General features: G+C 49.6%; 1 protein-coding gene across 3 annotated transcripts in view; it reads right to left on the bottom strand.

Moving 5' to 3' along the window:
• Grtp1 (growth hormone regulated TBC protein 1) overlaps nucleotides 1–23374 on the bottom strand; it is a 28092-nt gene that overhangs the window by 4076 nt on the left and 642 nt on the right. For 2 of the 3 annotated variants that reach the window (XR_013104281.1, XM_034519971.2), the window contains exons 3-7: nucleotides 15530–15688; nucleotides 13175–13299; nucleotides 10385–10481; nucleotides 2264–2436; nucleotides 2004–2189 (exon numbers count right to left, since the gene is read on the bottom strand). Coding sequence is in view for 2 of the 3 variants with exons in the window: in XM_034519971.2 (XP_034375862.1) it covers nucleotides 2004–2189; nucleotides 2264–2436; nucleotides 10385–10481; nucleotides 13175–13299; nucleotides 15530–15688 (740 nt within the window). In the remaining variant the exon portion in view is untranslated. Of the gene's footprint in view, nucleotides 1–167; nucleotides 255–2003; nucleotides 2190–2263; nucleotides 2437–10384; nucleotides 10482–13174; nucleotides 13300–15529; nucleotides 15689–23374 lie in introns of all 3 variants that reach the window. The other variant, XM_076913835.1, reaches the window with a different exon arrangement.

The raw sequence follows: 23374 nt of genomic DNA on the forward strand, positions 1-23374 counted from the left end.
ACAGTTCTCTGCTTAAGTGGGCCTGGACATTTCTGACAGCACACCTTTAGGCTAAACTCAGAGCACATGAGAGCATTCCTGAGTTTGTTCTGACTTGGCATCTGACTGTAGGTACACACAGCACAGATGACTCTTAAGCCTGTTTATGGCAGAACATGGACTCTTACGTTTTAGGATACACAGCAGGAGAGGAGTCACTCCGACTCCTGAGAAGGCAGTCTAACCACATTCTCCAAGATGCACCATGCAAGTGCCTGTGGAAAGACAAGAGGCTGTGCTGGTTCTAGGAACCAAGTTAAGGGTAGGTGCCAAGGTGCCCTTCTGAGCCATTTCACCAGACCAAATAATTTGACTGCAAAGATACAAATTGTGGAACTCCAGGTTTTAAATCACTCAGGGCACAGGGTCAACAAAACACCTGCCAGTGAATCCCAGTTAAATGGCAGTCAATACCTAGCCAGGCATAGGTATAGATAGGACTGCCTGTAGGCACAGAGGAAGCACCCTTGGGCTCTCCCTAGGCTGTCCGTCAGGCAGCCTCAATCCACATCTACAGCCTGTGAACTTCTGGTTCTGGGAAGCCTGGGTTCCTTGTCTGGTTTTGTTATCCCATGAAGCCCCAACTCCAAGAAGCTTACAGAAGAGCCTGTCCATAACCCAGAATTCCCAGGCTTGACTTAGCAGCTGTGAGGTCATTTCCCAGGGTTCCTACTGGGCCTTACCACAGGTTCCTATCTTTACACTCAGAACTGTCTGCTCTTCATCTGACCAACACTCTTGTATGTGCCCAATGACAGTTTTCCTTTGTTTGTGGTTTTTTGAGACAGTCTCTAGTCCTGGCTATCCTAGAAGGCTGGCCTTGAATTCACGGAGATCCTCCTGAGTGGTAGGATTAAAGGCATGGGCCACCATGCCCAACCTCCAGTAGTACTTCTTGCCAACAAGGGGCTTCAAGCTCCAGCTTGGTGGGATAGAGGGACCACTGTCACATCATCTGACTTTATTTCAAAAGTTTTTTAAAAGTGTTGGATATGATAGTGCCCTTTTAACCTCAGGATTCAGCAGGCAGAAGCAGCCTGATCTCGGTTTGAGTCCACCATGGTGTATATAGGAAGATCCAGGCTAGCCTACACAGCAAGATCCCTGACTAAAACAAGAAGCAGTTGAAAAGAACCCTCAGAGGCTGGAGAGTCGGCTCAGCAGTTAAGAGCACCGACTGCTCTTCCAGAGGTCCTGAGTTCAATTCCTAGCAACCACATGGAGGCTCACAACCATCTGTAATGGGATCTAATGCCCTCTTCTGGTGTGTCTGAAGACAGATACAGTGTACTTACACATAATAATCTTTAAAAAAAAAAAAAAAAAAAAAGAAAGGAATCCTCATGTCCTGCTTTGCACCAGATCCTGCCAGGGTTACTCAGCTCTGGGCTCTGAGGGCCTCAGGCCTCCAGCTTAGCCAACCTCATCTCACCTCACTTTAACAGTTTTCTGAGCCAGTCCACAGTCTGCACCAGGTCAGGATGCAGCAGCCACCCGTAGCCTCATGATGGACCCTGGTAGGTACCACAGATGACTGTGTCATACCAGGGCAGGAGGGAGGTCATGACTTGTGATCAACAGAGCCTGTGTATCTAGGCTTTAAGCCAGCTGAGGACATGGAGGCCTCACTGACATGCCTCCCCCCTTCCTAGACTCCAAGGAAACCAGAGCATTTCTCATCAGTGTGAACTAGAACAGGCTTTCCAGGTAAGTGGTGGTGGCCTGGGACAGAGTCCCTCAGGCAGAGGGACTTTTTGCAGCCACCTTGGCTGGCCAGCAGCTCCCAGGCTGCAGGCAAGAGGGAGGGAAGTAGGAAACCAGCCACTGGACTGCAGCCATAGCTCAGGGAGGGAGGTCGCCCCTCATGGAGACAGGGACTCAATAGAGGCACCAGGACACTTGGCATAGTTGCGGGGTGGGACAGAACTAGAGCCCCTGCACAGGCCAAGCAGCCCAGAACTTACCTGCATGAATGTGTGACACTCTGTCACAAAGTCCCCTTTGGTGATCTGCTTGAACTTGTCACAGATGTCTGGAACACTGCTGGCTTCCAATATAAATTCCTGGTGCTGCTTAATTAAGGTCAGAGCAACCCGGAATATGATTTTGGAGCCTTCGTTGAACAAACAGTCCCAGATGCGTAGCACCGTCTGTAGAGACACAGAAATGCCCCCCATCACTTCACAGCGGTTCACCCAGCTCTGGGGCTGATCAAGGTACTTACCTCCACAGGTAGGATGTCCACAAACAGGCAGATGAACCAGCGGGACACCAGCAGAGTCCACAACACACCATGGCCATCCATCAGGGCTGCCACCGCTGGTAGCTTCATCCTCACCAGCTCTGCCAGGACCTCTTGATCAGTCTTCAGCCCCAACATTGCTGGGCTATAGTAATCTGCCACACAGAGGGAAGGGGAACTGAGACTCAAATCAGCAGGGCCTGGGGGCAGAGGCCTGTATTCCAAGCTGCTTGGGAGGCTAAAGCAGGACTGCTCGAGCCACAGAGTGGGTTCAAGGACAACAAGAGAACTTCATAAGCCCGTTTCCAAATGAAAGTTAAGAGGGCTAAGGGAGAACGCAGTGGCAGGGCATTTGCATATGTACAAGGTCCCTGGGTTTCATCTCCTGTACACACATACACACAGAGACTCATCACTTGTGAAAGGAAACTTTGACAGCTCTTCCACAGAAGAGCCAGTGAGAGCAGCCATCTTAGTGAGCTAAGAGCCACCAATGACAGGTCTTGAGTGATTCTACCTCCTCAGTAAGTGCTCAGGGCATCAGATTCCAGCCACCATTGAATGGTGAGGACTGGGAGTTATGGGTGAATGAGACAGAGTTTCAAGTTGGGACTCAGGGCCAGGATTCAGCTCAGCTGGACAGCATGCAAGAAGCCCTGGATCCCTGGATTTGATCCAGTGCTGAATAAAACTAGGTGTGATGGCACACACCCAGAGTCCAAGACTTGGGAGATGTAGCACTCGGCTACATAGTGAGTCTGAGACTAGCCTGAGCTACATGATGGGGTGGGGGGAGAGAGCAGAAGGAATAGGAAAGGAAGTGTTAGGGTGGCAAATTTTAGAATAGAAATCTAATTCACGCAAGTGCTTTCAACAGCATTTCATGTGAAGACATGCATCTTACCAAAATACTTTTGAGTTTCCTACTCAGTTTTTTTTTTTTTTTAATTACAACTTTTTATTCAGTGGTGAAAGAGGAGCATGAGGGCCATGGCAGCCATGCATGTGGAGAGCGGGGGACAACTTCATAGACTTGGTTTTCTCTGCTCAACAAAGTAGGTCCTGGTTATGAAACAGTGGTTAGCCTAGGAGACGGGGACTCCACCCACGAGCCATCTTACTGGCCTGACTACTTAACTTTTTTTTTAAGTTGTTAGTGCAGTGTGTTGTTCTAAATTTTAATGCTTGATTTACACTACAAAGGAAATCACCAAGTCTGTGATAAAACAGAAAACCATGGTACACTAACTACACACCAAAGTGTCTTGTCCGTGAAGTGACTGGAAAACAGGCACTGCACTACAGGGTTAAAACATCCACATACATTCAACATCTGGGCGAAACGATCATTCTACCGCCACAGGGTTCCAAGACAGCCTATCTCAAAAACAAAACAAACAAAAGTAGGAAGGGAGGAAGGAAGGGAGAGAAGAAGGAAGGAGGGACAGCAGGAAGGAAAGGAAAGGAAAGGAAAGGAAAGGAAAGGAAAGGAAAGGAAAGGAAAGGAAAGGAAAGGAAAGGAAAGGAAAGGAAAGGAAGGAAGGAAGCAAACAAGCAAGCAAGCAAGCTATCCTCTTGCAAGCTTTGAGTCTGCCTCTTGGAGGGGGCCTTTCCACTGTTGTTCGCTCTTCTTGTTTTCTTTGTTTGCTTATTCGGCTGTTTCTGGGTGCTGGCAGTTCTCTGAGATCCCAGGATGACCTACACATTGTGACTGTCTTGCCTTAACCTCCTAAATACAGGGGTTACACACCAGGATTACATGCCTGGCTCACCTTCGTAACTGCACATCTTGTTTAGCTGGAAGAGTCATGTGCAGAGACAGTCAGGGCCGTCCCAGCTCTATCACCAGCTCAGCAGAGGGACAGGAGCTGAGCAGGGACAGAGGAGATTTGCAGAGGAGCATTTCGTGACCTTGGCCCTGCTTGGAAGCTTAGACCAGCTTCCAAAAATAGAAATGTTAAACTCATGCTCCGAACTCCATGGAGCTGAACCAGTCTCCAGGGGGAGAATTGCATTAACCCACCACACCTCCACGTTCCTGCCAGTCTCCTGTGGAAGCCACACCACGGCAGTACCACCCTTGGACATTAGGTATGACCAGTGTGCATCGACTGGGTCAGAGCCTTGCCCAGCCCGAGCCCCAGGATGTCTATTCCTTTGCTCACAGCTGCACACCCAGGCTCAACCACAGCACCCTGTCTGCCCCAGGACAAGGCAGATGCTTCCAAGTTCTAACTTTGATACTCATCACTTCTCAGGGCCTCCACAGTGAGGACGTGTGTATGCACTCTGTGGTATGCATTCCAGGGCTCTGCCTGTTGGCTCCTGATTACAGACAGAGAACCTGTCAAAAGGCACTTATCTTTAGCACCAGTATGCAGGAGCCCCTATTTGCTGGCAGAGATAGGCTCTGCTTGGAACAAGTGAGCCTTCACCTTTTGTTATAAACCCCTGTGGAGGCCAGCTCCGGCTGCCCTCCCTGCAAACAGCATAAATGAAAACAAAGAACTGGATGGTGGTGGTGGAGGAGGAGGCACCTGCCTTTAATCCCAGTACTCAAGAGGCAGAGGCAGCTGGGGTTCTGTGAGCCTGAGGCCAGCTTAGTGTAGACTGTAGTTCAGGACAGCTAGGGCTCCACAGAGAAACCCTGTTTTGTTTGTTTGTTTGTTTGGTTGGTTGGTTTTTCGAGACAGGGTTTCTCTGTGTATGGAACTCACTCTGTAGACCAGGCTGGCCTCGAACTCAGAAATCTGCCTGCTTCTGCCTCCCAAGAACTGGGACTAAAGGCATGTGACACCACTGCCCGGCTTTTTTTTTAAAGGAATAAGGTGATGGTGGTGGTGTTTATGATGATTATGGAAGACGAGGAGGAGGAAGAGGAAAAGAAGGAGAAGGAACAAGAAGGAGGAGGAGAAGGAAGAAGGAGGAAGAGGAGGAAGAGAAGAAGAAGAAGAGGAGGACAAGGAGAAGGAAGAAAAAGGAGGAGGAAGAGGAGGAGAAGGAGGAAGAGGAGGAGGAGGAAAAAAGAAGAGGAAGAGAGGAGAAGGAAGGAGGAGAAGGAGGAAGAGGAGGAGGAGGAAAAGAAGAAGAGGAGAGGAGAAGGAAGAAGGAGGAGGAAGAGGAGGAAGAAGAAGAGGAGGAGAAGGAGGAAGAGGAGGAGGAGGAGGAGGAGGAGAAAACAGTTTGGAGAAGGCTATGTATGGCGATACCAACTCCTGGGATAAGGAAGACTACTGAGCCTTGGACTCCAGAGCTATCACACTAGACAAGCCAATGAAACAGTGCCTTACCCTGCACATCCAGGCCTTGCAGGGAGATCTCTCCAAGGACCAGAACGCCTAGCCTTGGAGACCAGTGCCTCTCCTTTGCTGTGACCTGGGGCTACCCTGAGCTCCATCTACCAGGATACAGTCACGTCCCAAGTTCAAGGATATCATGAGGCTCCCAGATCTGAGGCTGAAGGGCAGAGACACAGGAGCCCCGGGATATGTGTCCGACTGGCTCTTTGGGATAAAGGGTCTGTGTTCCTTCCTTCATTTTGACCTAAACCCCAGCTGGAGCATAAGTGGCTGCACACAAGAGAGGAAGAATGACCGTCAACACCACTGAAGAGGCCCTAACCCACAGAGTGTTAGCCTGCGCTTCCAGTCAAATCCTGCTCAGACTGTCATGGTGACTGCGCTGAGCCTCCTTGATCACAATGGTGAACTGTAAGGGATTCTGGGAGAGGCTCTCTTCCCCAGCATGTCTCACAGTGCATGGCTGAAATGTCTGTCTTACCTGTTCCTGGGTCTAACTCACACATCACCATAGGCATGTGCACCAGGAGAAAACAGCACACTGAAGCTTGGTCCAGGAGTCTTGGAGTACACCTGCAGACTGAGGTAGCACTGGTTTTCTTGTTCTCTCTATCCCTCCCTCCCACCTACCCCCTCTCTCTCCCTCTCCCTCTCTCTCTCCCCCTTCCCTTCTTTCCCCCCTCCCTCTCTCAGCTTTTTGAGATGAGAGTTCTATCCTGATGTAGCTCGGGCTGTTCTTGAACTCATGACTTTCCTGCCTTAATCTCTCTAAGTGCTAGAAGTATGACATACACTGGTTTTTTTTTTGGGGGGGGGGCAAGACAGGATTTTTCTATGTAGCCCTGCCTGGCTGTCCTGGAACTACCTGCCTCCCAAGTACTGGGATTAAAGGCGTGCACCACCATAGCCTGGGGACACTCTGAGCTTCTGTGGTTTGAAGATCTGTATCTTCTTTTCAGTGAGAGAACTTGGATGAGAAACCGGTGAGCAGGAGCAACAGAAGTAAACAGACTTTAAAAGAAATCAAGCTGGGAAGCTGAGGCTGGGGGAAGTATTCATGCAGCCCCTGCTGGGGAAGCTGGGAATGGGAGACGGGCTCTGGGGGGTGTCCTCATGACTCCAGGAGGTCCCGGCCTGCTGGAATGAACTGTGTGCTTGCCTAGTGGGTTCTGCTCTCTGCACTCTACTGAGTACATCATTCGTGACTATACTCTCGGCACTGGATGTGAGAAGAGGGTCAGAGGTTCAAGGTCATCTTCCAATACATAGCAGGTTACTTGATAAATAAGTTAGGTGTTGTGCGGCATGCCTTTAATCACAGCACTTTGGAGGCAGAGGCAGAGGCAGAGAGAGAGAGGCAGAGAGGCAGAGAGGCAGAGGCAGGTGGATTTCTACGACCTGTGATTTTGAGCCAGCCTGGTCTACATAGAGAGTTCCAGGACAACAAAGCTACATGTCTGTCTCAAAAAGTAAATAAATGCCAGAGAGATGGCTCTTAAGAGCACTGACTGCTCTCCCAGAGGACCCAGGTTCGATTCCCAGCACCCACGTGGTGGCCAGAGTCTGTAACTCTGGTCTCAGGGGATCCCATACTCTCTCCTGGCCTCCGATGGCACCAGGCATGCATGTGGTACAGAGATATGCATGGAGGCAAAAACCCATACACATAAGAAAATAAAAAAAAAATCTTTTTATTTTCATATTTAAATATACAAAATTTCTAATTCCTAAACCCATTAATTATAATGACAGACTGTTAAAGGCAAAATAAGTACTGAAAAATTAACTAGAAAATGAAACACATGTTCCTGGTGGGGAGATCGAACCCCAAATCCTCCTTCCAGATGAAGGTGCCCCAATATGCAGGCACAGCACAGTACTGGAAGCCCCTTTCTGAGCTGCCATGGCTGGAAGAGGGAAACGGGCATGATCTTGCTCAGACTATTTTTTGCTGCCTGGCTTCAGAGGAAGAGGCAGACTCATAAGCTCTTACTCTCAAAGGACACTCCTAACCCAGGACCAAACCTGTGTGGCTCATGAGCCAACACACAGCCATCAGAAAGCCGCCAGGAAAGTGAGCAACTGCTTAAACTCCGCTGAGACCAGCAGACAAGGGAGCTCCGCGCCAGCCCTCCTGCACTAGGACCTGTGGCCCGCAGAGACCGGGAGCCCCTTAGCATCACGGTTGTGCCTGGCTTGGACAGAGATGTTTGTGTGACCAGCAGTTAGCAACCTATGTCCCTGCATTTCAGGGGAAAACAGGTCAAACTGTTTACATGGCATGCAGGAATCCATTCATAAGAGATGGAAGGTGCCAACGTGAAGAGGAGGTCTGTAGCCAATGGTGGGTGGGCCCTCTAGGCAGACACAGGAATTCTCCACCCCAGAGAGGCCATCAGCTTGGCATCAGAGTCCTTCCACAAGATGACATGAAACTCCCATCTGAGCAGTCATCATGATGGATGGACGGACAGACGAGCAGCAGCATGGGGATGAGGCAGACTCGGAACCTGCAAGCCTCCCATGACGTAAGAGCCCCATGTTCTGGGACACTGCAGTGAGAAGAGCTAGCAGTAGAAGCAGAATGCTCGTTCTGCAGCCAGGCAGGATGGTCCACACCTGAGGAGCTCTGGGAGCTGAGGCCAGCCTGGTCTATGTAGCAAGTTCAACACAGCCAGGGATACATAGCGAAACTCTGTCTCAAAACAGAAAAGTCCTCAGTCAACTTCAGCTCAGCTGCTGAATGTCAGGAAATACTCCAAGGAAGCAGAGGCGGGAGGGCTCTGTCAGAGGTCTGCGGGTAGGATTGGGGCAGCTCTGGGCTAGTCAGGTGGCCAGTGAATCTCTCACATCTCAGTTCCTCCTCCCTGAAGAGACCATGGCACATCTACCATTTTTAATTGGACCTTGATGGCAGGCCCAGGGGGGCTGAAAAATACCTGACAGCACAGTACTTTGTGACCATGCCTCTCCTTATTACAAGGGCCATCCAGGCTCCTCTCAGGAAGCTACATTCCTGTACCTCAGTCCCTTAGGACCTCTTTACACAATCCAGAACTGATCCTGTCACCTCTATGGACCACACACAGCCTGTCTCCAAACCAGGATCTACCTTGCTCGCTGTGTCCTTAACCAAAACTGCTAGCATGAGCTTTTTTTGGTTTTTGAGACAGGGTCTAACTGTGTTGCCTTGGATGGACTGGAACTTGCTATATAGACCAGGTTGAACTTGAACTCAGAGAGCTTGCCTCTGCCTCCTGAGTGATGAGATTAAAGGCATGTATCTCCATGCCCTGCCTCCTAGCAGCTTCCACATGTCCAGCTGGGCTGTGGCATCCAGACACCATGACCAAAAGCAATGGGAGGAAGAAAGGGTTAATTCACCATATACTTCTACATCACAGTCCATCATCAAAGGAAGTAAGGACAGGAACCTGGAGGCAGGAGCTGATGCAGAGGCCATGGAGGGGTGCTGCTTACTGGCTTGCTCCTGGTGGCCTATAGAACTCAGCCTGTTTTCTTACAGAACCCAGGAGAACCAGCGCAGGGATGGCCTCACATACAATGTTGCCATCAATCAAGAAACCATATCACATGCTTGCCTACAGGGCATTTTCTCAGGTGAGGTTCCCTCTACCCCAAATGACTCTAGCTTGTGTCAAACTGACGTAAAACCAGCCAGCCCACATCTCTGCCTCTGTGCCTCACAGACTAATGGCAGCAGCAAGGTGAGCTTGCTTTCTAGCTAGTGGGTCCCAATCCACCAGCATCTCCCTATCACGGGTCTCAGCAAGGCGGGTACCTCACATACCTCACAGTCCTCTCATGGTATAGAACCCAGACTCGGAAAAGACAGCAGGACATCAGCCTTGAGCTGACCCATTCCCTAGATCTCCAGTCTCCTTATCTGGGAAATGGACTTGACCAATATGAACACACGACTTAGGTTGAAGGGAGGCTATGTTTGAAGTTTAAGAGGAACCAGGAAAAACCAGCCCAGGCTGGAGGCCACACCCACCCATGTTCTCAACACCTTTCTGAGGGGCCACGGATAGGACTGGACAGACAGGAAATCCTCTGTCCCAGGACACCTCCCTTAGGATAGCACTGGCTCTTCCCAGGGCATCGCTGCAGCTTAGGGTCCATGCTGACTGACTTTACTACAACTTGTGACTGCTCTCTATTAATGAACAGAGAAGACACACAGGTTTGCGAATGACTTCCCACTTACAAAGCAGCGACCTTGGGCGATAGCATGCTGAGTTCTTTTTTGTTGTTGTTGTTGTTTTGTTTTGTTTTGTTTTGTTTTTCAAGACAGGGTTTCTCTGTGTAGCCCTGGCTGGCCTCGAACTCAGAAATCCACCTGCCTCTGCCACCCAAGTGCTGGGATTAAAGGCGTGCGCCACCACTGCTGAGTTCTAATGAGCACAGTCATACATTTGGACTATGTGAGTGGTTCACATGTGAACAGGTCGACTATACAGGAAAGGGACCATCAGGGACACATGGCCGAAGGCAAGACCACACCCTAAGCAGAGAGCACAGAAACCCAATTCTCCTTAATGTCAGCTTCCACAAAGCCACAGTTTTCACTCCATTTTTTTCTCCCTTTTCTCTTTCCAGTGTTAGATCAAACCCCAGACTTCCTAATAAAAGCCAGAAAGTGCTCTATCCCTAGTTACACACCCCAACCACTTCACTCCACCCTGACTTTGCCAGCCAGATCTTTTCAAAGACAACAGAGGCAGGGCAAGGCGTGGCAGGGTGGGACGGGGCGGGCGAGTAAAGAGAACTTGGAACCTACCAGGTAGTATTCTTCCAACAAGAGCGTCCAAGAGCCAGAAAGACTCCTCTTCATTCTTAGTGATAAGGATCAGATACCCGGCTATGAAGTTCATTCCCTGAAATCAGAATGGAAAACAAACTTCACTGAGATCTAAACAGAAGAGCACAGTGTTTCAGCTCACAGCGGTTCCGTTCTTTTGCCCTTTCTGGAAACTTGTGAAGCTCCAGACCAGCAGTTCTCAGCCCTCCTAAGTCTGCAACCCTTTAACACAGTTCCTCCTGTTGTGGTAATCCCCAACCATAAAACGATTTTGTTGCTACGTCATACTAATTGGCTACTGTTGTAAATCCCAACATGAAATATATGATATAAGGATATCTGATATTCGATCCCCTGTGAATGGTTTGCGACCCACAGGTTGAGAACTGCTACTCTAGACCTATCTTTGTCTAGCACAGTAGAAACCCGAAGCTAGCTGTCAGCCAGCCAAAATGAGGGCATTCAGCCTGAAGAACGCCGGCTGCCACTCAGAATATGAAACTGAAGGTGCTCTCCTCCTAATGCTGGCCTGTGGCCGTCAGTCAGTGCTGCCTGGCTCCTAAGTTACCAGCCCTCTGACCTGCACCTAGGCCTTACAGAGGGGAAACAGTGACTGTGTCTGTAACAGCAGCAAACAGCAGCCAGGCCTAGTGACATAGTCCTGTAACCCCCTAGCTTTTCCCGAAGCTAAGGTAGGATGACCACGAGTTCAAGGCCAGCCTGGGCAACTTACTGAGACTCTGACACAAAATTAAAAAAAAAAAAAATGAGAAGAGGACTATGGGATAGCTCAAGGGGAAACACGTGCTTTGCATGCTCAATCCTCAGTCCCCCAAAAGGACAAACAATAAGAATCAGGGGATCATGGTCCTGCCAGGAGTGGGGTGCCGAGAGGATTCTCTCCCTAATGGGCAGATACTGCCAGGTTGCCAAGTGCTGGCCCAAAGCCAGATAGGAGTATGATTTCCTGTCACTTCTGGGAGGATAAAGCTTTGCACAACCCTGTCTCCCTCCCTTTTGTCTATACTTTCTGAAACAGGCATGCATTTCTCTAGAAACGAGGGAAGAAATCCAGCTTTCCTTGGACAAGAGGAGAGGTTCAAATAATACGAAACGGGCACTGCACGTGTGATCTGCTCAAAGACACACACACCGAAAGGCAAGGCCCACGGCCAGGCACACAGTCTCCACACCTGTTCTCCACCCAGAGTGTCCTCAAGAATGAGACTCAGTGCACAAGTTAAGATGTGCAGGGGCTGGGGAGATGGCCCTGCCACAACTGCCTTTGGCTCCTCAGTGCCCATATACAGAAGCCAGCTCCGTAGCAGGTGCTGATCTCAGTACTAGGGAGGCGGTGACAGGCAGATTACTCCAGGACCTGCTGGCCTAAATCCCCCTAAGTCAGCAAGCAGCAGGTCCAGTGAGCTCAGAGGCCAATGTCTTCAAAATGAGGTGGGGGAGTTATCACTAGGGTGAGACACTTGTCAGCCTCTGGTCTCTGCAGGCAGAAGCACGCAGGTGCTCATAACCACATCCAGTCATGTCTCGGCCACAGAGGCTGAAGGAACCTCAGTGTCAGAGAACTTCTCAAGCATGCAAAAGATCCCTGCTTCTGTGCCCAGCACTAAAAAAAAGAGAAGAGGCAAAAGGGACGTGCACAGACCAAGACGCCATGACAGGGCAGAAGCCGGTGACAGCTCTATGCTCCTGCGACATGAGCTCATGAGGGTGACAGCTCCTGGAAAGATGGCAGCGTGAGAATGGTGGTGCTTCACCTGTGTGAAGTCCATCCTCATCAAAAGAGACTGCAAGGCCATTTGCAAACACTTTCTGACTTCCCCATGTTACGAGCAGGACTGTGTCCCCAAAGCCAGAAGGCTTCTGCCTCAGTGTGGCTTCATTTGGAGACAGGTCTGTGCAGGTGTCACTAGCTAAAATGAGTTACCTTTGGAATAGAGATCTCCACTTAGATGATGTGTGCCCTTACAGAAAGGGAGGGCCTGGACACAGATAACAAGCAGGGCAAATCTGGAGACAACAATCCCAGGAATGTTAGGTTCTGGGGTAAAGCCTGGACAGAAAGTAGGAGGCATCATCCTTAGCAGCTGCAGAGGAGGTGGCCCTGACAGTAGTCCACCACCCTTAGCAGCTGCAGAGATGGTGGCTCTGACAGTAGTCCATCAACCTTAGCAGCTGCAGAGGAGGTGGCCCTGAGGGTAGTCCACCATTCTTAGCAGCTGCAGAAATGGTGGCCCTGACAGTAGTCCACCACCCTTAGCAGCTGCAGAGATGGTGACCCTGACAGTAGACCCACCCACACCGGGGTCTCTCATTTCCAGAATCATTCTAGGTTAAGCTACCCAGTTTGCAAGTTCAATGGCCCCAGGACACTCCCAAACAGAGTCAGGAAACTGTTCCCCAATTGGCAATCCAAACAAGACCAAAATCTACAGGTGGGATCTATTACACCAGGCACCCCGAAACACGAGAGAGGTCAGTACCGTAATGCTTCTCCACACCCACAGGAAGCCTGCACAGCGCACTTCAGGCTCCAACCCCCTTCTCATCTGTGCCCACTCAACATCATTCCCACTCTTCCCAATCCCCACCCCCACAAAAGTCATCCAACAGGCGCCCTCTGCTTTTCTAGCACGGACACAATGCAAGCTGTGAGGGGCCTGATGTCCCCCCTAAATGTCACTGCTGTGGACCTGTGGGTGCAAAATGTCCCCCCTAAAACATGCCAGTTCTCAGGCTCTGAGGGCTCACCTGGCAGTACCCCACGTCTTGGTTGTGTAGCCCATATGCCAGGAGCACGTTGTACAGGGTCTTCTGGAGACAAGGATCCGCTGTCTTCCGGAACATCACGTTGTCAGGGAATGTCCGGTTCAAGTCTACACAGAAATTCACCAGCAGCAGCATGAATTTCTTTGCATCTGCCAAGGTGGCCAGATTCTGCGTCGAGTTTCTAGAAGGTACCACCTGGCTGCCCCCGAGTCACCCCAGAGAAGCCTAGCCACCACCTCAAATGTGCTGCACACCTGAGCCTGGGCAGCTCAGGAGACAGCATGCTGCAACCAGGAAGAAGAGTAGTGATAGAGCCCAGTGCTCTTTCAGAACTGGGAATGGTGGGTAGCTTCCTGGAACTACGGTCTCTCCAATGGACACTTCCAGTCCCCCTATCAGCATGGAAGAACGCTTCCAGATTCCAAAGATCAAATATATAAGACTTGGGCTGGCACAGAGCACACCTCTCTGATCCTTAATCCCAGTACTCTAGAAAGAGAAGCAGTCAGATTTTCTGAGTTCAAGGCCAACCTGGTCTGCATAATAGGGCAGTCAGGGCTACATAATGAAACTCAGTCTCAACAAACAACAACAAAACTCTAGGCGTGGTGGCTCACACCTGTAACTGCAACACATCTGCGAAGGCAGGTTGCCTGCTGAGTTCAGGGCTAGCCTGGGCTACATTGTGCACCACAGTTTCAAGAGAACTGAAACAAAAACCGCCCAGATCATAGGAAGGAGATAAGATTCCCTTCAGAGATAAAGCAATACCAAGAATTAAGCATGCGTAAACTCATGTTGCCGGGTTTGTGCCAAGGCTTCCCTGCCCCGCCCCTTCCTGTTCTTGTAGCCCTTCACCTTCCATAACCTCCCAGACCCAAAACATCTCCGCTGGAACTGTAAACATTCCGTGATGCAGAACAGTCACAGGAACAACAGCAGCGACTTGCTACCTCAGACTAGAGGGCAAGGCGGAGCTCACCCTACTTGGTGAATCCACTTTTGGCCATGACGTATTTCTATGTCTTTATCTTTCTATGGCCTAGGCAAAACGGGGTGTGGATGAGGCTTCTGGCCCTGTCTGTGGTTCTGTGGACATGGCTAGCCCACCATGTGGTCCTTCCTCTCAGATGGTTTATCCAGATACTCAAAACAGAAGCTGGGGGTCTGGCTCAGGTGGCAGTGCTTCACTGCATGTAGAAGGCCCTGGGTTTGCGCTCCAGGCATGGTGGCATCCACCTATAATCCCAGCACTCAGGAGGTAGACAGATCATTTATGGTTACATATGGAGGTCCAGGCCAGTCTGGGAGGCCATTCTAAGAAAAAGCAAAGGTACTTGCCACCAAGCCTGAGTGCTATCCTTGGTACCCACGTAACGGAAAGAGAAGCAATTCCCACAAACTGTCCTTGACTCTCTGTCTTCAATACACACACACACACACACACACACACACACACACACACACAATCAGTCAATAAAATGAAACCTCTAAAACAAACTAGGTCCAGGGTTTGCACCTCTTTGACTGGCAGATTGTGAGCTGAGGCCAGCCTGGTCTACATAGTAAGTTCTAGGCCAGCCCCAGAATTACACAGTGACACCATGTCTAAAAAAATAAACATATAATTTAAAAATGGCTGTGCGATAGAGCTTACACATGTCCCACAGGATCTGCAGTCTGAGATAAACAGAGGATGCCACACACCAGGGCTGGAATGTAAGATGACATTAGTGTTTAACAGGACAGTTTCAGTTTGGGGAATACAAAGTAAATTACAATATGCATATTTCTCCACAATATGTTTTTTTCTCTCTAAAAAGGAACTAAACAGAACCTTTAAAATCATTGTCCAAACAAACAGCAATAGTGAATTGTATGTAAGACACACAAGGAAGGCTACCTGAGGACCTCACTGGGTTCCACAACCTCACAGACTGCCTCAGGCCATGTGAACTGTAACTAAAACTCAGGAGGGCAGAGGAGGCTGCAGAATGGTCCCACCCATGGCAGGGACAAGCCCCCTCCCTCACTCTCTGTTCTCTGCTAGGTAACTACAAAACTCCGGCACACTGTTTACACTGGTATTATTGACCAGAGTTTTCAGAGAGTTCATTTCCTCATGAGCTAGTAGTCACACAAATGTCTGCTCTTCTTGTGAACACTTTAGTCTTGATTCCCCTCAAAACTTAGCATCTGTAGGTGCATCTTTAGTTAAGGCAGACTTCTTTATTGCATAAGACTTGAGCAACAGTGAATCTCTGCTCCTGGAAGAACCCTACTCTAACCTCCCCACCCAAGCTACATGGTGCAAGGCTCTGAGCATAGGCCTCCTACCGGTCCTGATGGCTTCCTCCAGGCTGGAGCTACTCTCTCCCTCAAGCAGTCGGTGGTAGTATCCAGGGTTCTGGTCCATCTGGGCCTGGGCTCCACTCACGGCCATCCACACACGGGCCCGATGCTCCAGTGGGATTCCCTTCCGGACATAGCGCTTCACTGAAACCCAGAGAGACTGAGGATGAGCTCAGAGCCCAGGGAATAAGGAGGACACTCGGCTTCCTTCTTCACCAATTCAGGGAGAAGCGGAAGCTTTCTAACTCTGTCCAGATAGAAAGTGTCCACACGGCTTCTGGAATGGAACACAGCCGGTACAAACCCTAACCACTCTCCTCTACTGCACTGTCGTCTACCCAGAGTGGGACAGACTAGGGCTGTGGGGTCACCTTCATCTTCTCTATCACCATCCCCGAGAGCTACATACCCTCCACTCTGAGGATTGAAGGACTCTGTCCAGGCTGACCCTTGGCCCTAGCTGGCCACTCTGCCCACCATGCTGGTTAGACCCAGTGCAGGACCAAAGAACACTTGTCCAACTGGGGTGTGGCCCAGTGGAATAGAGTGTGTTTGGCTTATACAAGGCTCTGGATCCTATGCTCAGAACCAAAAGAGATAAAAACAAGATTTAATGCCTCAGTTGGGAAGTAGGCAGAGATGTGGAGTCTGCTGCCCATTGGACTTCAGGTAGAAAGGAAGGGCCAAGGGACTTCAGGGAGGCAGTTCTCAGGAACTTAGACACCAACCAGGCACTGGTCCTAACCTGGAGGAACAGAAGCAGGAGACCCAGGCCAGGTCTGACAGCCATGCAACACATGGTGACAGGGACAGAAGCCTGAGGGAGGCCACAGATGCCTACTTGGCTGACCCCAGGAACCCAGAGAGACCAGGGTTTCAGCATCTGTATCTCTGTCTCAGTTACCCTCCCTTACTGATTACCACTTTATCTGATAGGGATATATATACTTTTTTTTTTTTTTTTTTTTGAGACAGGGTTTCTCTGTGTAGCTCTGGCTGTTCTGGAACTCACTCTGTAGACCAGGCTGGCCTGGAACACAAAAATCCGTCTGCCTCTGCCTCCCAAGTGCTGGGATTAAAGGCGTGCACCACCACTACCCGGCGACAGGGATTTTTTGGTTGGAAGTAGGTAAAGGTCTGATGACTTAGGTTTGGTCTCACAATTGAGCTGAGAGAAGAGACACAAAATATCTCCTCAATTTCACACCCATCTCTTCTCCACAGCTGCTCCTTGGCCCAGGGCTGCTGCTGTTTTAATAACATCTTCAATATTTGCTTCTTCCAAGTAAATAGTCAAAGCTTTGTTGTTTTGCTTTGACATTATACTATTTATGAAATCATTACTTTGGGTGGGAGAGATGGATTAGTAGGTCAACAGCACGCGCTGCTCTCACAGGGGACCCTTGTCCAATTCACAGCAGCCCCGTGGCAGCTCACAACCATCTACAACTCCAGTACCAGGGGATCTGATGTCCCTGGGCACCAGGCATACATGGGGTAAGTACATACACACATGCAGGAAAAACACCCACACACATTTTTAAATATTAAAAATTACCTTTAAAAGAAGCTAACTTTAGGGGGAGTGCTATAATTCGGATGTTGACTGCCCCCCCCCCCTTCTATCTAAGGTGTGGTCTTCAGAGCAGTGTTACCAGAGGGTAGCACCTTTTAAAGGCAGTGCCTAATGTGGTCTTCTGGTAACTGGAGGTTCTGCCTCCTCTTTCTCTGTGTCCTGGCCATGAAGTGAGTTGGCATACCCAACTCTGTCATGAGAAAAAAAGAAAGAAAGAAAGAAAGAAAGAAAGAAAGAAAGAAAGAAAGAACGAACGAACCTGGGCTCAGAATACAGCTTAATGCTACAGCATTTGCTTACCATGCATGGGGTCCTAGGTTCAATTCCCAGCTTTACATGAGAGAGAGAGAGAGAGAGAGAGAGAGAGAGAGAGAGAGAGAGAAGAAGAAGAAGAAGAAGAAGAAGAAGAAGAAGAAGAAGAAGAAGAAGAAGAGGAAAAAAGACAAAGCCTGAGACATCAGCTATGTTCAGCAGACAAATCATAAAAAATAACTTCATGTGGGCTGGAAAGATGGGTCAGCAGGTAAAGGCCCTTACACTGGATTCCTGGCAACCTGAGATTGGTCCCCAGAATTCACATAAACCCATGTAAAGGTGGAAGGAGAGAATCAGCTCCACAATGTTGTCCTCAACCTTCAGACAGGCACCATGCGGACTATAAACTCACAGTAACGAAAACAGTATGGTAAGTGGCTTCACGGTACACAATAAAGAAACAGCTGGCTACAGAGACGGCTTAAGAGCGTGAGCTGCTTTTCCGGAGGATCTGGGTTCAATTACCAGCACCCACATGCATGCAGGCCAAATACCCATAATTAAAAAAACAAAATCAAACAAACAAAAAAAACTTCTTTAAAGCAATTCAGAAAAGCAGGCGCTCAGACAAAGAAAGCCAATTGCTTTTGACAAAAGTGGTGAAGGAAATTCAATGTGAAAAGAGTAGTCTGTCCAAATAAAGAATGGTTTAAAAAAATCAATAATGTAAAATCTGCAGACACTGGAGCCCTCGGGCGCGCCAGGACTGCAGAATCGCACAGCCACTCAGCACAGCCACTCAGGAAGACGCTCGCTCCTCTCCCCTTTCCCCTTTGATTCTAGGAATCATATTCTAGACAATCACGGGCTAGACAATTAAACGTCTTACCAGTTACGCCTTTAGTATAACCTAGCAATCCCACTAAGAAAACCTGAAAGCCGTGTTCACACAAAAGCCTGTGATAAGCAGATAGGTTGAGAACCACCTCAGCGGCAGAAGGAATGCGCCTCTGAGGCTCACAAGACCCCGGCTGAGCCTCTAGTGGAATCAGGGAACCAGGCTCAGCAGCCATTACTTGGCACCCTGGGAAGGCTGACTCAGAGCTGTCCTGGAGATGGACCGGCAAGGAGTGGTTCATAGAATTCTGAAGTGATGCAAGTGTTTTAAGTTTTCACGTGTATGGAGGGGGTACCCACCAGGGTGGTGGATCTCCTGGACCTGGAGTTTTACAGTTAGAACAGCCTGACACAGGTGCTGGGAACCACACTTTGTAAGCACTACGGATTCTAACTGTGGAGCTATCTTGCCAGCCACCCCCTTCCCTCCCCATCTCAGCAGCCACCCTTTCCCCTCCCCCTCCCCATCTTGTCCTCCCCATCTCACCAGCCAAATCCCCTCCCCAGTGTTTTTAGGACCTCGCTGTGTCACCCTAGCCACATAAAGACAGCACAAGAAAGATCGACAAAAGGACCAATCTGTCCAATAGAGAATGGTTAAAGAAAACATCAACAAAGTAAAACCCGCAGCCCCGGAGCCTCAGGCGTGGTCAGAGTGCAAAACAGCCGCTTCGGAAACCGCTCGCTCACAGGGTCTTTTCTGGCTCCCCTCACCCGTTTGATTCCCAGAATCCAGAAACGGCTTCTAGGCCTAGAACGGGATCCCTATGTAGACCAGGTTGGCTTCAAACTTACAGCAAGCCTCCTGTCTCTGCCTCCTAAGAACTGGGGCGGAAGTCACCCTGGCTCTGGTTTGAATTTTAACGTTTTGGCTGTTTGTCTAAAACTCCTAAACCTGAACTATCAGAACAGTGAGTTTCACTGTAAATTTCAAAAATCACTTAGTAATAGAAAGTTTTTGTTGTTGAGTTTAAGCAGAGGACAAAACAGTCCCACAAACCAGTTCCCGAATCCGATACCCGCTCTGCTATGGCTCCCTAGCCCCACGCCCAAGCATGCCTCAGTTTCTTCATTCAGCCCAGCTGAGGAAGTGGCTGAGCTGGGACTCCCTGCTGGCCCAGAGGCCAGTCTCCAGCACACCTTTAAGCTTTCTTGCCCTCACAGAAGAACTGAATCCTTCTGAAGGCAGGGTTCACCCAGAGGCAGCCATTAAACCCTGGAGAAAACTAGCTTCCGCCTGTCTGCCCAACCAAGTCAAGGAAAAGCCAGGTTTGGGACATTTGGCTCTGACCACGCTTCTACAATACACAGGTGTGTGTGACTAAGCCACTAGAGAACAAAGAAGCAAAGGGCTCTACTGTGTGTTCTCAGCACCAAGAACACTAAACAGAGAAAGGCAGAACAGAGGGCTGAGTTCAGACTCCCCCTGTTACAAAGAATAGGCATGCTCTATTCTTGGGGACTCCAGATAGAGCTTCACATGGGACAGAAAAACAGTTTTCACTGTACCCGATTCGAACAGAAGAGAGACTTACAGCTGTCATCTGGGACGTCTCAGATAACAAGATTTGCAGGTAACTAGAGACATCCAGATGGCAGGGGATGCTGGCCAGGGAGAACACAGATGCAGAGAGAGCCTGTGTGGAGGTTGCTTCCCAGGCTGAACATTTGAGACAACTATGTCAGTCTCCTCTGCTACCAAGGGCAGAAGCCACGGCCTAAAACATTCTCTCTCGTACAGATAGAGGGGAAACCTGAATCAGAAAATCTTTGGGACATACAGAATACCATCATGTTGCTGTCCCCTGACACAATCAGTTCCCCCTTATGGTTGGTAACACCTTTTTGATACTGAAGGTATCAAAGACAGGGCCAAGAAGACCAGCCTAAAGCCGGAAGTGAGAGGAAGCCCCACATGATAAAGAGAAGTGTGACAGCCCTTAATAGGATGCTTACAGTCCCTTAGCCCCACCCCCACCCAGTGGCCTGCAGACTCCTGGCATCTCCTTTTCGAACTCTGTTTCTCTTCCCCTCTTTGATCTCCTTGCAGCTGCTGAGACCTGCAGCTTGCCTGCCCTCCTGTCTCCTTGAGTTTCCTTCTCAATCTATTGAAAAAAATTTTTAATAACCCCAAGGCATGGTGATGCAAGCCTTTAATCCCAGCACTAGGGAGGCAGGGGCAGGTGGATGTCTGTGAGTTTGAGCCCAGCCTGGTTTAGCCTAGGTCAGCTAGGGCTAGAAGGATCATATCTCAAACAAGAAAATTCACCTGTGAGACTCAGAACTTGGAAAAGTGGCCCTTCGTCTACTACTGACTCCAATAGGCAGATTACAACCAAAACCAGAAAGCTATGCATGGTGGGTGGACAGACAGACAGACACACAGACAGACAACAGACAGAATGCCTTCATCTGGGAGTTGAGACACAAGGATCTCAAGTTGAAGGCTAGCCTGGATTACATAGGCAAGACACTGCCTCAAAAAACAAATGAGATACAGACAGACAGACAGACAAGTGAGATACAGACACACACACACAGAAGGTGGGGGGAGAGAGAGAGATCAGCAGATACTAAGGAGTGCTCACTGAAACTCAAGAGTGGGTTTAACACTGAGGCCCTGGCTGCTACCTCCCCAATACCTGAAGGCAGCTTCCTGGATCATGTGATCTCTCTCCTGGGATTAGGCCCCTGCTGATTCCAGTCCAGTCAACCTAGAATATCTGTCAGGAAATTCCCATTTCGGGAACAACCTGTCTACTCCCATTTTATGCTTGACCAGCCTTTGCTGGCACCATAGGTCCTAGAAACACTGTACTGCAGGCGGGGACGCTGGAATAGACTCCCAGCACCCCCACACCTCTTACTGATTAGGACAACTCTCACCCTGCTTCTGGGTCTCCATCCATCAGGCTGAGGGTCTGCCAGGAGCCAGACACATCTGTTTACAGCAATTATACCTATTACCATCATTACAGCCTAACGGATATTACATAACCAAAGGGATATTAAAACGATGGTTAAAACAGGTTAAACTTTTTTTTGGAGATTTATTTCTAGCCAGGCCTGGTGTGGTGTCGTGCATACATAATTTCAGTCAGCACTCAGAAGACGAAGGCAGGGGGAGCTCTGTGAGTTTGAACTTAGTCTGGTCTACATAGAGAGTTTTATTCTACACCAGCTCTGGCTGCACAGTGAGACACTGTCAAAAAAGAAAAAAAAAGTTAAGAAGACAGGCCGTCTCTATGTAGCCCTGACTGTCCTTACTATGTGGACCAGGCTGGCCTCAAACTCACATAGACCCACCCAAGTGGTGGGATTAAAGGCATATGATGTATGTTTGTGTCTGTGTATGTCTGTGAGCGTGTTTATGTCTCTGTGTGTGCGCATGTGTGCACACATGTTTACATGTGACTATGTGTGCCCACAAAGGCCAGAGGCATTGGATTCCCAGGAGGTTGGAGTTACAGGAGGCTGTGACCCACCCCATACAAGTGTTGGAAATTGACCTCAGGTCCCTCTGGAAGAGCAGGAAGTACTGAGCCTCCTAATCTCCGAGCCCTGCAAGTTAAACTTTCAGAGAGTTGAGACAAATGTTCCAAAACAAAGCGAACCTGCTAAAGTAGGTACTAGACCACTGCGAACCAGGCCTAGAGGCTGAGGCCTGCAGAGGGTCACAGGTTCAAGGCCTCTCTGGGCCTTGAAGGCTGCACTCACTCACGTTGATTGGCATGTGGAAGAGACCTGCATAGACCTACATATTCCAGGGGTCATCGGTCTGGCCTTACTGATCCTCCTAGCCACAGGAGTCACTTCCTGTCCCCAAGTGGGGGGACACATTAAGGCAGTCTCCAGTGGTTATTTCTGTGACAGACTAGAGCCTGGGGTGGGAGAGAAGAGGTTTCATTGTGTGTCTTTCTGTATAACTAAAATGTTCACCATGGGCATGAATTATGTATTGAGTGTAAATAAAACTTTCTAACCTTAAAAAGACAAGAAAGTAGTGTTTATTAGAAACATGCTGACCATGGAGAAGAGTAACTGCAAAGGGGAGGACAGAGGTGCTCGCTGGGACACGGTAGTACGAAGACAGCCAGGTCCTCTCTGCCTGTACACTTGCCCCTACGCTTGGGTCAGCATGAATGTTGACCGGCCAGTGTCCCGTCCCCCCCCCCCCCGTCACACTGCAGGTCTGTCTACCTGGCAAACACCTTCACACACTCCTTTAGCAAATATTAAGTCCCTATCATCTCAATGAAGCAATGCTCCCTGTACCCAGGATTCCACAGTGAAATAAACAAAATGCCCTGCAAGCAGGGAGGGGCCTTTGGTTCCAGCAAGAAAACAAATGACTATCAAAAGTGGTGTAGGGGAAGGAAAAAAAAATGCTTGGAGAGGCATGGCAGTTCCTGTTCAGAGAAAGAGGAAAGTTCGTCTGGGAACTGGACTACCCAGCCTGTCTGATTTGGAAGCGGGAAATCCATCTGGTGCCCAGCCCCCAATTGCAGCTCCAGCAAGAAAAGGACATACTGAGAGCCCCACCCTGAGCACCCCACCCCTACCCATCTCTGAGGACTAGGTGCTGTTCTAAATCCCCTCAGAACACAAGGCCTTCCAGGAGGCTTCCCAGGAAGTGTGGACTTTGCCCATCTTCAGTTAAGAGGGCGGGGTGACCATGGAGAAAATTCAACCAGGTGAGGAGCTCTCCTGGCCTGCTCCGTGGCACATACACACCCCTCAAGTCAGTGCTTGGGCAGGGGTCTCATGGTGTCCCAGGAGTGGCGCTTGGGGGCGGTGGGGTTCAACTATAGAGGAGTCCAATACTTGTGTGTGCTTGTGCGCAGGGTAGTGATGGCTTTAGGCGTTCCAGCTGGTGGGGATCCTGCGGCTGAGAAGTCCCATTATAGAAGGATCCCGCTACTGGGGGTGGGGGAGTGATGCTCACGGGTTTAGCTGTACTGGCTTCTACTGATGGGGAGTCATGCCCTAGGGACTGTACGACTGCAGGGTAGTAGCTACTGCAGGGAAGTCCTGCAGTCCAGAGGTCACGCTGGGGGTCGCGCCACAGGGGTTCTGGCCGTTGGGGGAAAGTCCTGTTTGTC

This window comes from Arvicanthis niloticus, chromosome 16 (genome assembly GCF_011762505.2).
Source record: "Arvicanthis niloticus isolate mArvNil1 chromosome 16, mArvNil1.pat.X, whole genome shotgun sequence".
NCBI lineage: Eukaryota > Metazoa > Chordata > Mammalia > Rodentia > Muridae > Arvicanthis > Arvicanthis niloticus.